General features: G+C 39.1%; 1 protein-coding gene across 3 annotated transcripts; it reads right to left on the reverse strand.

Moving 5' to 3' along the window:
• Positions 1 to 2,717: 2,717 nt before the first annotated feature.
• On the reverse strand, positions 2,718 to 13,484 carry ZFP69B (ZFP69 zinc finger protein B). Of its 3 annotated transcripts, none has more exons than XM_037827572.1 (6): positions 13,296 to 13,484; positions 12,435 to 12,815; positions 10,030 to 10,115; positions 8,365 to 8,491; positions 8,005 to 8,100; positions 2,718 to 4,311 (listed from the first exon to the last, which is right to left on the reverse strand). In XM_037827572.1, the coding sequence occupies exons 4-6, from the start codon at positions 8,396 to 8,398 to the stop codon at positions 3,146 to 3,148; spliced, it is 1,296 nt and encodes a 431-aa protein (XP_037683500.1). In that variant the 5' UTR covers positions 8,399 to 8,491; positions 10,030 to 10,115; positions 12,435 to 12,815; positions 13,296 to 13,484; the 3' UTR covers positions 2,718 to 3,145. The 3 variants fall into 3 exon arrangements, with proteins under 3 accessions (XP_037683500.1, XP_037683498.1, XP_037683499.1); XM_037827570.1 differs by having other exon boundaries at positions 12,380 to 12,815; XM_037827571.1 differs by lacking the exon at positions 8,005 to 8,100 and having other exon boundaries at positions 12,380 to 12,815.
• Between the last annotated feature and the right edge of the window lie 367 nt (positions 13,485 to 13,851).

A 13,851-nucleotide genomic window follows, 5' to 3' on the forward strand; every position in this document is an offset into this window, starting at 1 on the left:
ACTGATTATTAATGTCTGTCCAGGGATTTTAGTAACATGTCCCTTAATCTACTGTTTTTTGAACTTAGATTTGCATGAAAAAAGAAAAGATCCTGACATCTTTAAAGAATCATTAATAAATCATGCATTTATTAAATGGCTAGTATTTGAAAAAAAAAATTTAAGTAGGTATGATATAGTTAAGAATAAAAATAAAGGAAAAGAGGAAACTATGTTTTGAAATCTATTATATAAAGTATCTGTCATAAAAACCATGGCTCATTGGAGAATTTAAAGACACAGATGAGTGTAACACACAGTCCAGGCTCCCATCTCAGCTGGGTAACTCAGTAGTTGACAGAGACCATGGCTGCACAGCTCTGCAACTTAGGCATATCATTTAACCTCTCAGATCTTCAGTGCCTTCATTTATAAAATGGGGGGAATGTATTCACTTCATAGGGATGGTATAGTTCTAAATAAGGTCATGTATGCAGAAGTACAGTGTGTTTGGCACATATAATCAGTTGAGAAGGGATGACTATACAAGTGGCATTTGGATACTTGACTAGAAATCGGGAAAGCAGAAATGTTTAGATACTCGAGTGCATCGGATGTAAAAACACAAACTCGAAATACAGAAAATAGCCTTGTCAGTGATGATAATCACAAAAGTCAAAAATAAATTTTATATGGAGCAGAGTTAAATAAAAATGTAGAAGTGGAATCATACACACATACAAACAAATCTATAAGAAATTTAAAATGAATGTGCATCTGAGGGAAATTTTCTATATGAATTCCAGACACTAGGTATTAATTATCCCATTTCACAAATACGAAGGTTGAGTCTTTTCTGCCCTCCTGTGCTAGAAGCCTTGTTCTCTGAATCCTTTTTCTGCCTTTTTTTCATTTACTCCCTTGTTTTGATGGGGTACCAGCTCCTGAAACTTCCTAAAAAAGAGTGCACAGGACTCTTTAACCTCTGACATATCTGAAAATGTCATTTTGCTCTCATACTTGATTATTTGTTGACTGGGCATAGAACCTTAGGCTAAAAATAATTTCTCTCAGGAACTTAACAACATGCTTGATTATTGCTATGAGAAGAGAAGGTAAGGGTGTAGGATATCAAAGTCTCTAATACAGGAGCAAGGCTGGAGCTCAGGAGAGAGGTCCAGGCTGGAGACATGAAGTTGGCAGTTGTTAGCATAAAGATGGTATTTGAAGCCATAGACTGGATGACATCACAGAGAAAGGGAGTGTAGACAGAGGAAAATAACAGTCATGGCTTTCACCAAAAGAAGCAATTAGAGAAATTCAAGTTCTTGAGAAATCTAAGACCAAAGCAACTTGGTAGAACCAATATAAGGAACAGTATTCTTCGGCCAGTCTTTCTGCCCATCAGTCACACAAGGACTTAAGAGTTAGAAAGGCCCATGAAAAGAGAAAATGTAGTAATAGAAAAATCTAGATACTGGTATATATTCTGGATTTACAGTTTTACTTTTGATAGTTCACACTATCCGGCAATTGAGTATTTTTTTTATCTGCCACATAAGGTAGTATGAAGTTAAACTTGATCTAACTCCAATTATGTTTGGAAGGATGCAGTAGCTATTAAATTTAGTAAAGTAAGTACTATGTTAATTCTTCCACTTTCTATTCCACACTTCTCTGTCTTAATAGGGCACCTGTAATCACGTTCTCCCAGACCCCTCACCCTTTTTAGTGGGCCCCTTGTTCTGGAGGCTATCACAAAGATCCTCCCACTCAACAGAAAGAACATTTTCAAATCTAACCCTATATGCTTGGCAAAAGGAAAGTTAAAAAACAAAAACAAAATTAAAATAGCAGCCACCAACTTCAATATATCTATCCTCAAAAAGGCATCAATATGTATGGAATTATAGTTAATTTTTTAGGTATAATAATGGCATTGTGGTTATTTTATAAAAGAGTGCTTACGTATTAGAGATACATCCCCAAGTATTTACAAATGACCAAAAAAGCATTTTATGGACTTAAGTCTGCATTAATGTCTCCATAAATAATTCCTAAGCTCGTATGACACCACTGAAAATGTGGTTTGTCTTTTTTTTTTCAAGAGATAGTAAAAGAATTAAGGAAATAAAACTTGTGGCATAACTATGCACAAACATACTAGTCCAACATTAAATTATTATTCGTTGCCATACTGTGTAGCAAACTACAGAACTTGGGCCAAATGTGGCCTGCCATCTGTTTTTGTAAGTAAACTTCTACTGGAACACAACCACATCCATTTGACTGTGACTCAACTGGGGACACTCTGCCACCCAGGGAACATTTGGGAATGTCTGGTGACGGTTTTGGTTGTCACAACTAGTGGGTGGTGAGATACTGGCATCTAGTGGGCAGAGGCCAGGGATGCTGCTAAACATCCTCCAATGCATAGGACAGCTGCCCCTAACAAGGTAATATTGGGCCCAAAATGTCAATAGTGCCAAGGATGAGATGCACTGGTTAATGTACTTTACCTTGTTGCTTTCATGCTACAATGGCAGAGTTGAGTAGTTGCGACAGAGATCTTTTGGCACACAAAACCTAACATATTTACTTTCTGGCCTTTGACACAAAAAGTGTGCCAACTCTTGCTCTATAGAGAACCATAAAATATAAACAAGTATCTCACATATAGATTATCTATCAATTCTAGAAAACTCCCTTTAACATTTCTTCTAAAAATAATTTTTATCTATATCTTTTTGAGCAACATAATGGGCTACCCTAAAAGGTTCTACTATATTTTATTGATTAATTTAAAAGTGATTCTCAAAAGCTAATCCACAGATCACTGACCATAAGTTTTCATTGGCCCACAGTGAAATGAGAAACGTAAAGTCCAATTTGGGAAATTTTCATAAAGTTGATTTAATTCAATGTGAAGAGCTGTTCTGAATACCAATTATATCCTTCCTACATTTTTAAAATATGAAAATGTCCTTTCTTTTCTGAAACAATGTTGATAATAGGCAGTAGTTTCCTAATACAGCAAATTATTAGTTGGGAACATTGTGTCAAACTGACTTTTAAAAAATATTTTTGGTTCTTGAAATCCAAGTCAGGGAACCAAAGATTTAGAGGCTTTTGCTACAGTGGGAATTCTTTGATGTTGAATATATTTTCACATATCATTGCTGAAGGTATTTCTTATATGTGTTTTGCAATGTCTAATAAGTGATGAACTACAGCTGAAGGCTTTTCCACATTCATTACAATCATAAGGTTTTTCTCCAGTATGAATCCTCTGATGTTTAGCAAAGGATGAATCATGTCTGAAGGCCTTCCCACAATGACTGCATTCATAAGGTTTCACTCCAGTATGGACTCTCTGATGGATAGAAAGATGTATTCTCTGGCTAAAGGCTTTCCCACATTCCTTACATTTATATGGTCTCTCCCCAGTATGAATTCTCTGGTGCTGTGTTAGGTATGTGCTATGGCTGAATGTTTTACTGCATACATTACAAATATAGGGTTTCACACCAGTATGAATTATCTCATGTTGCCTAAGGTGTCTAATCTGGAAAAATGTTTTTCCACAATCTTTGCATGTAAAAGGTTTCTCTCTAACATGAGTTCTCAGATGCTGGATCAGTCCAATGCTCTGACTAAAGGCTTTCTCACATACACCACATTCATATGGCTTCTCCCCGGTATGAATTCTAAGATGTTGGGTAAGGGATGAAGGATGTCTGAACGTTTTACCACATTCCTTACATTCATAGGGCTTCTCACCAGTATGGATTCTCTGGTGTGGAATAAGGGATGAGCTTTGGCTAAAGGCTTTTCCACATTCCTTACACCTAAAAGGTTTCTCTCCAGTATGGATCCTCATGTGTTCAGTAAGGTGAATGAGCTGTTTGAAGATTTTTTCACAAATATTACATTCAAATGTTTTTATTTTTGCATAACTCCTTGAATGATTAATCAAATCTAAATTGCATCTGCTTTTCTTTTCAGGGGTGTCATATTTATGATCTCTTTTTCTTGGAGGATCAATTGGTGCTGGTTTAACTTTTGAGCTCTCATTAATAGTTTTCTCGAATCTGTTAGATTCTTGGTCTCTTTCCTGAGTGACGGTTTTCTTGTGGATCAAGGAGATTTGCCCCACACCCATTCTTTGGTTTTCCTGGCTTTCTAACTTATCAGATTTGAAGACATTTCCCAATGTAGAGTACAGGGTGCTTCCTCTTGTGAACTTTTCCATCATCAGGCCATGGGGTAATTCTTCCCACAAAATGTCATTCTTTAAGGCCGACTCTTTGGTTTCTATTTTACTCCCTAAGTCTGAAACAAATAAAAAGTACAAATGACCCATCTTCACTGCACTTTAAAAATGGGAAAGGGATAAAAAAAAAAAATAACATATAGTAAGTACAGAAGGCTTGGACTATCTTCGAATGTGATCCTGCCACCTAGAGAGTTGATATAAAAGGAAGTGAAGAAGTGGTCAGGGTAAAGACACTGTTAAAAGTTTGCGAGGTGACTCTAAGAAACTGGGAGGACCCATCCTTGTGAATTGCAAGGGGAGAGGGACTAAAAAGATGGCATCACTGTATGGGCAAAAATCAAGAGATAACATTAAGTAAGACGGGTACTAGAATCCCATCTTACTTAACGTTATCTCAAGCTCGCATTTCCATGACAAAATTTTCTTTATCCAAATACTTTTTTTTTTAAATTAAACACTAAAAAGGGAAAGCCTTTCCCTATCTCATCTCCATTCCCTCCAGTCTCTGAAGATTTTGAAATATATCTGCTTAGACATTTTGCAACAGTATGCATATGTGAATGTGTGTGTGTATCTCTCTCTCTCTATATATATATATACTATCATAAATATACATTTGTACAAAAAAGGGGATAGTAGTATACATATGGTTCTGCATCTATTTTTTAAACTTAAATATATTTTGGGGCCCCTTCCAACATCTTTACATTTAGATTTTTCTCCTTCCTTTTAACAACTGATTGCATTCTATTGTATGGATATACCAGAATTTAACTTGTTCCTATTGAAATATATTTGATTTGTCTATAATTTTTCACTCTTACAAATCGCACCATAATCTACATCACTCCTGTCAATATTTCATATACTTTACTAAAGGGAAATTGTTGAGTTGAGGGGTGTGAGCACTCAGTGAATGAGGATGCTTTTCCTTGCATACTCACTGGATTTTATCAATTTTCATAATTCTGGCCTATACATAAAAAAGGTAGAAAATGGTTTCTTAATTTGTGACAAAATATTAACTATAAAGTAAAATTTTTGAGGATAGAGGCTATATATTCTATCCATAGCATATTTCACAGAGCATATTTGGATGAGTGTGTTTCCCTGATTTTCACTCTCTTTCCACTTCTATCCATCCATTCTGGACCCTAAAGCACTGATTTTTATCCTATTCACAGTAAAATCCTATGTCCCAGGATTCCTAACCCCACTTTAGTAACAGGATAGAGAAAGTACTCAGTAATTGCTGGAATATCTTTGGATGAATTTAAAAAGCAAGCAGAGATGCTTAAATTACTTATGAGAGGGTATAGGGAATCATTAACTTTTACTTTCAGGGTAATAAGAAAAATATAAATGTTTCAAATGGTCAAATCTGGAATAGTATCCAATGATTAAGAAAAGACATCAGCAAATGCAACCAGAAATTTTAGTAATTTAGGCATGAGATGATGGGAGCTTAGCTTAGCATTGTATTAACAGAGATGGAAGCAGAAGTAGGTCTAGCAGGTATTTTCAAAGAAGAAACTATGGAGATTAGGGGAAAGACAGAGCAGAGAAGATGATATATTCTTGTTGATGCCATATTTCTAGTCTTAGAGATTGAAAGAATGGGGGAGTTAGAATGAGAAACTTGTTTGAGGTAGAAGATAGTTTCCATTTTTAGACACATTTAAAGTGACATTAGCACATCAATATAGAGATGTCCTAAATGCCAGAGGATTTGTAGGAGTAGAGTTCACGTGGGTGTATAAGACCAAGATGAAAATAAAGAGAATATACACATCGAAGGGATAGTTGAGACTATCAATCAAAATGCATTTGTGGGAGCTTGTACAGAAGTAGAATAGCAGTGTAAAAACCAGAATCGAATCAGGAATTGTGGCAAAGGCTGCTGGCTGTCCACTAAAATCTGTTCTCCTCATTTCTGGATACTTAGCTAGACTATATTTCTCACTCTCCCTTGAATTTGGTTGATCAAAGTTACACAGGTCTCCTCTATTAAGGGAATTAGAGTGAAAGTGATAACAACCAAGTCATTCCTGGCCTGAGAATTTCCCAAATGAGCTCCTCTGTGTTCTTACTCTACTTTTGGCTAATTGCAGATGATGAAGAGGCCCTAGGAGACAGTGGAGTCACAATGAGCCAGGAACCTGACTTACTGAATTGCCAGGTAGAGAAGAACTCTCCACTGACCTAAAAAATTCCCCAACATGAGTGAGAAATAAATTCCCATTCTGTCTGAATTTTCAAGTCTATTTGTTACTGGAGTTCAAGGCAGAAATGATATAACATCAAAGAGGACATCAATGAGAAGCACTGAAAAAGCTGTAAGAGAGAGAGACGAGACCAAAACTATTAAACTAGACAGTAGAGGAAAGAATCCTAAGAAGGTAGTGAGGTCTACAGAATTTAATGCTGCCATCAAGAACAGCATCACAAGAACCCAAACTTTGGAATCAGAATGATTGGAATTCAATTACAGACTCCACCAAGTAGTAGCTATGTGACCCAGTGCAAATTTCTTAACCTCTGAAGCTTCTTTTCCTAATTCATAAAATGGGGTTCGTGTAGGTACAGGACCTCATACAGAGGACAGCCTGGTAAGCAGCTGTCATTATTACTGTTCTTAGAAGTTGAAGAAGACTGTTCAAAGCCATCTGGTAAGAAATAATTGTGTGGTGACTTCTCAGAGTCATAGTTTACTTGACACAAAAAATTAAATTACATGAGTTAAAAAGAGAACCAAAATTGAAGCAGATTTGAGCCACTGGGAGCACAACCACCACCCAAATTCCTGTTGTGGAGGCAATTAATAAAGGTATCTAGCTATTCATTTTTTAAATTTGTATTTTTATACAACACACCAAAAACCAAAAACAAAAACCCAACATGGGTGGGGTGGGAGGGATTTACTTTAAGAAGAAAGATAAGGGTAATTTGGAACCAAAGAAATTTGTTTCCAGAATATTTTTTCTGGATAAGTGCAGTGGCCAAGGAATATGAACATAATTTCATATCTCTCAAATTTCCTTAGAGGCTGAAAGGTGTTAAACCAGAAGTGCAATCGATAGCAATTAGGGGATGTTATTTATTTATACATGTAAAAATTTTTGTAAGGAAACATGGTGGCAGCTAAACTTTTTCCAAAGTGTACTATGTATATTTTTAATGAAAAATGACATGTACCTGCACAAAAATTCTCAGGCACATTAAATTATTATAAACCGACATAAAATCCAGGTGCCTGCTTTGAAATTGGTACTGTGTGTGTGTTTTTAATGTAAAATAAAATTAAAATATAGAAGCAGTGATCACAAAATAGGATTTGGAGAAAAACTAAAAGTAGAATGGTTGAGAGAAAGTGAAATCGGTTAAAATGATGTGAGAATCTAGTGAAGGGTGCTGTATTTAATGAGACGAGAGCCTTGCATGTATGAATGCACAGGAGAAACTATAATCAGGCCAAGGTTTAGAATGCTAGAGAAAGAGGAAATTGTGAAAATCAGATCAGAATAAATGGTGAAGGAGGATAACCCTAATGAGAAAGGCACCTCTTTTCCTCTGACTCCAGAGAGATTAAAGAGAAGATCCAAGTGCAGGAAAAAGGGTAACGGAGGTGGTGGAATCAGGTTTCTGTGTGTCCCATCCAGACGGTTCTGGACTTCTCCACAGCTTGGGAAAGGCTCTGAAGAGAACTCTCTGGCAAATATCACAAAGGCCTCCCTCTGCCTTGCTCTTACCTGAACTTGGACTTTCTGAAATTTCTCTCTTGGTCAGCCAAGGTTCGTCTCCTTTCTCCAACTGGGAAATCACACCAGGTTTGGAAAGCTGATATCCTACTCACGGAGAAAAAAAGACTGTATATGCTGAAGTCAAAGAGCCATCTCAAGAATTTAAAAACAGTCCTTTGGTATTCAGGCCCTTTGAAAAATAGAGTGGAAAGACTAGGGCAGAAAAGACCACAGCAATCCTGACTTGGTGTTCGGAAGGAACTAGAAATCTCTAATACAGAATCCAAAGCCCAAGCACAACACTTAATTTAGAAATCAAGATTCTCTTCTAATGGTAGGTTCTAACTACAAAGGGAACCCCATCCTTACCCACTGAGATCAAATTCCCATAGTTCTCCAACATCACCTCCCGGTACAGATCCCGGTGAGCAGGGGCCAGCTGTCTCCACTCCTCCGGGGTGAAGTCCACGGATATGTCCTCGAAGGTTAACAGTTCCTAGAACATCAAATACATTTCTTTTCAGGCAGAGTTCAAGAAGTTGTTCTGACCCTGTCTAGATGCTCAGAGATTACAGTCACGTTCTCCCAGATACCCCCTTGAAATCATTTGGCTAATTCTCTGCTGGATGTTATAAAACAATGCATAGAACATGTAAGTTGCCTTTTGCAACTTACAATTTGGCTGAAGGAAAAAATATGCATGAAATATTAAAGGAGGTCACAGGACAATGCACAGTAATTTAGATTGAGGACAATAAAGTCAGGAGTATCTGAGTAAGGGGAGAGTTCAAAAGAAGCTAAGGCCACTAGAGAAGACAGGCACCCTTTTGGGGCTGAACAAATTGGTTAAAATGAGAACATTTTTAATATAAGTGGTATTTTTGTTAATGGGAAAAGTAAGAGAGAACAGCAAGTTTTTAAAAGGAGCATGAGTTCTGCCTAGTAAGAAAGATCCTTTGACCAGAGCAGAAATTCTGTATTGTGAAGAATGAGAACCTTTCATGTATGATCTACACAAATTAAAGAACAACGTGACAGTTATTTTTTTTTAATGCTCCCAATGCAGAGAGATACATTAGCTGTTGGAAATTTTGTGAAGGAAAATGCCAGAAAGTTGAGATTACAACAATCAATTTCTTAAGTGCAGAGACTATTTTAATGCTATGTATGATAAACACATAAATATATAAATATTTTAGGCCTATTAGACTGACATTAGCATCCACATTAACTGATAAGGAAACTGAGGAAGGTTAAAGACATGGGATTAAATCTTGTACCATGTGATTTAGGAAGCCAAGATCACTTCACTTTAAAAAATCTTCTGTTCTCTAATAATATCTCCCTCTAAATAGTTTTCTCTGACTGCTCTATAATTTTTCTTTTGTTTCTCCCATGTTTCTGAGGTTTAGTAGTAGCCAGTTGCCAGTGCCACCAGTTATCTGATTAGCTCATTTATGACATACAACATGCTGTTACGCTGCTCTTAGAAATTTTCCTTCTCTTTCTGCCCAGCCTATTTAGTTTGTACCCTTTATGACCTGCCAGTATCTTCTCTACTCATTTCTCTTTCCAGCTACAATTTGAGTTTTGTTCTAGGACTCGACCGAAAGTCCTCTCTTAAAGGTCATTAATGAAGTGTATACATCTCCAAGAATATCAGAACCTGATTCTGTTCATCTTAAAGTGCTGCCTAAAATGTCTTTGTCCCAGATGACATCTGTGAGTTTCTAAGGGTAAGGACGACATTACACACTTTTTTTCATATACCTCTCAATTTCAAAGTCGCAGCACTGGCACAATTCTTAAATTTGTAGGATACATGGCTAGAGGACAGCTAGAAACAAGGGTTGCTGAGAGAGATCACTATTGGTAGGGAAATTACCTGTGAAACCAACCGATGTAGCCTGATTTCCTAAGGAAGAACAGACTAAGAAAATCCCATTCAGAAAGCAGAATCAAAGAGAATCAAGGCTCACGACTACTAAAATCTGAGACACAATTTCAAGAAACTGACAGGAAACGCCAACCCACCTGGGATTCTGTTGTCAGGAGGCCTGGAGTAACTCCATCCTCTAAACTTTCTGCCTGGGTCTCGTCAGCATCTTGAGATAGCAGAGCTGGGGAAGGAAAAGAGCCATGAGATTTACATCTTCCCAAATCCCCCCAAACAGAAAAAACTGCCTGCAGACCCATGCACTGAATGTGTCTTCTCTCCTAATCTACCCATTGAATGTTGCTCATTCCCCAACACCCCACAAAGAGGCCACTTAGAGGGACTGAAGGGCAGCCTGATGCCTCCTTAATGAGGAGGACCTGGAGTGTGTTGCTTTGGGCATCACTATTTTTCAGTGACCAATGATGGTCCAGGCCAGCATAGATCTACCAGGCCAGTTCTTTGTTCAGTCCTCAAGGGTTCCCCACTAACAAGAAAGAAAAATCCAGACATTTCACCTTGGACTTCAAGACCCTCCATAGCCATGCCAAAGCTTTTTCTCCAAATATTCTCTCTCTCTAAATGCCATTCTTCATCCACTGGAGACACACACACACACACACACACACACACACCCTAAACTTCAGTTAAACCAAACTATTTGACATTCTTTGGACATACATGATAGTACACACCTCAATACTTTCCCCAAGTCCTACTCAGTGAAAAACTGAGAAATCTTTCAGATCCAGTTCAAGGGAGGTTTTCTCAGACATTCTTAGAATTTAGAAGAAAGCGTCCTCTCCTCTATACTCCCCCAAAACTTGGTTTTTATCTCTATTATGTCATTCATCTCTGGCTGCCTCGTTAATAGGATGATTATTTGTATAATCATCTTCCTTGACTGAATATTAGTGTCAGTATGAGTATATGGGCAGAAACTGTCTTGCTAAGCATAACACCCTGCCATGTTGCCAGAATCCAAGAAATACTGGCTGAATTTGAGGTATTCAAAATATGAACTAGGAATTAAGGCTCATGATTTAACATCTTTGAATTTTTTTCCAACAGTTTTCCATGAATATTGAACATCCATATATCCACCATCTAGGTCCAAAAATTGCTAACATTTTGCCATATCTGCTTTATCTATATTTTTTCTGAGCCATTTCAAAGTCACAGACATTATGATACTTCAATCCCAAATACTTCAAATAAGAATCTTCTACATAACCACAATATCATCAATCGCACCTAAGAAACTTAACGATAATACCATAGTATCATCTAAATATTCAGTCCACATTCAGATTTCCCAACTGTCCCCAAACTGTCTTTTATTCTGAATTTTTTCAAACCAGTAACCAATCAAAGTTCACTCCTTTATTCTAGAACAGTATCGCTCCTTTTTTTAATTGACATCTACTTTTTAAGAGAACAGAATAGTCCAAAGGTATCCTCATGGTGGGGTTTACCTTATTGCCCCATCCCCTGACTTTTCAGTAAACCAGAAGTTCAGTCTTTAAGTTTAATTTAGATTCAAATTAAACATTTTTGGGAGGAATACTTCATAGGTGATACAATGTGCTTTATGTTGCATCACCCAGAAGACACAAAATGTCAGGTTGTCCATTACTGGAACACTTGGTTAAGATGGTGACCACCAGATCTTGCCATCAGAAAATCCTCTGCATTTAGCAGATAATCTGTGGGAGTAATATTTTGATACCATGTAACTATCCTGTTCCCCTGACATATTCCATCATTCCTTTAAGGTTTATTGGCAGGTTCCCTTAGCAACTGGAGATGATCTAAAATGCAAGAAAGATGCATCAACCACCACAATAATCTCTTGCCCAATGTAGTAAATGAGCTTTCTCTCTCCTCTCTCTGTTTTAAGTGCCATCATGAATTTGAGGAAATTTATTTAATCAAGGTGTTACAATTAATTTGGACACTTAAACTGTTCCAAATTGGTCCAGGGGGAACCCTGAACCTGGCTACTACATACTTCTGACACACCCCCATTTGAGGTCTTCCTTGCTTTCTGGAGAAGACACTCCAGGCTCACTTGGTACTTTCCCTGCTGCCCTCTACTTCTGAGTTGGTAACCAAGTACTTCTGCAACCTTGGCCAGATCTCCCATTTGATTCCCATTTCCTCACAGTAAAATAAAGATCCTCAGGCAAATCCTCCCTGGCCCATATGCCCATGGGGAGGATGAAAAGTTGGAAGAAATATGATCATGACACTGAAATACTGGTTTAAGACTGAACTGACCACTACTATCCAGGAAAACCCCAGTGCAAGAGGCATAATGAAGAACTCCAGAGCCCTTCTTTTCCCTAAGTGCCTCCCTAAGAGATTCTTCTGCCCAGATGTCTACCTTCCTTCTCACAGGTAAGGAGAATGCTTTTCCTCCCTCCCACCTATCAGTCTAATTCTCACCTCCTTCAAACATTTTAGTCACATCCTCCCATAGGGGGACCCCTTCCTTGGCCACCTTTGGATGGTGCAGCTTCACCCAGGCGCTGGCCTGCATGGGCAGGGTGATCAGGAGCTGCTGCAGCATGATGGCGCCACAGCCCACAAGGCAGAGGGCCCTGGTCCAGCTGGTCCACTTCTGATGAGATAACTGCTGGAATCTCTGACCAGAGCTTCACAGTTGAACAGATCTCCTCTGATCACCAACTCCTGCTCCTCTGCATCTTCCACTCTCATGAACCCGGGGAACATACAGTACCAAAATCTAAAGTCTGCAATGTTTTCAGTCAACCACTCTCAAGGAACATCTCCCATCTTGGGCTCCATCTGTCTCCTCAGCAGCAGCTGGAGGCTCCAGGTGTTCAAACTGAGCAGCCACCTCTGAAGATACTGCCCAAGACTAAAGTCCGTAAAAAGGAAAAGAAAGTGCAGCCACAGGGTTAGAATTCTAGAACTTGCGCATATCACCGAAAAAATTTACAAAAGATACATGGAGACCGTGGATATACACAGCCGACAGTTAGCTGGCCTCTCGGAGCATAAAGAGATAAATGACGCCCAATTCGTTATTTGGGGCAATATTATATGTTCACAATAGTACAAGACTTGGAATAAGAAAGGATCTGGGTTTGAATTCAGCTCCCTCCCATGTTGGCTGTGACAAATCACGTGACCCCTCTGAACTGGTTTCATTCCCCCGCAAAGGGCAGGATAAATCTTTCTCCAAGGGCTGGACCGGCAAAGCCCTGTCCTGCCCCGTCCTGGGGGTCTTTGTTTGAGCCCGACTGCGGGGTGCACCGCGCGCGACCGGGGCGGAGCCTGTGCTTCTCCACTCGCCTCCCTCCCCTAAAGACAGAGGGCCCCGGCTTTCCATTCTCACCGCTCGACTGCACACCCTCTCTTTCCCGCCGCCGCCAGCTAATTTCGCCGCCGCGCGGGGCAGCTCCGGGTGATGCTCCCACGTACGGCGACCGCCAACAACCCCGAGCCGGATGCGCCTGCGCGGCAGCCGCCTCGGCGCGTTGTTCCCAGCGTCCTCCGGGGGAGCCTCTCCCGGCTTTGAGGCTGTTCTCGGGTTGCTAGCGCTCACGGATCCACCCCCTCTTCTTTGGGGAGCATCCAGGGATCCCAGCCCAGTTTGAATCACCCCGCTTCTGCAGCAGGAGAAGCATCCTGTGTGGGGGGCCCCCAAAGAGATTAAGGAATAGAACCGTTCTCCTCTGCTGAGATTATGCATGTGAATTTCTTTGTGGAGATTGGAAACCATTGGCAAAAAGGACACATCACTTTTTTGTTGAAACAACGTTGATATAAAAAATCCATACCACTTTCACTTAACAATATGTAGGTGGGAAAGACTGGAGATGGAATGGAATCCAGTGTGGTGCTAAAAGAATACCACGATCAGGTAGTTTTTGGTTTTGTTTTTTCTAGTA

The sequence above is a fragment of the Choloepus didactylus genome, chromosome 2 (genome assembly GCF_015220235.1).
Source record: "Choloepus didactylus isolate mChoDid1 chromosome 2, mChoDid1.pri, whole genome shotgun sequence".
NCBI classification, from domain to species: Eukaryota; Metazoa; Chordata; class Mammalia; order Pilosa; family Megalonychidae; genus Choloepus; species Choloepus didactylus.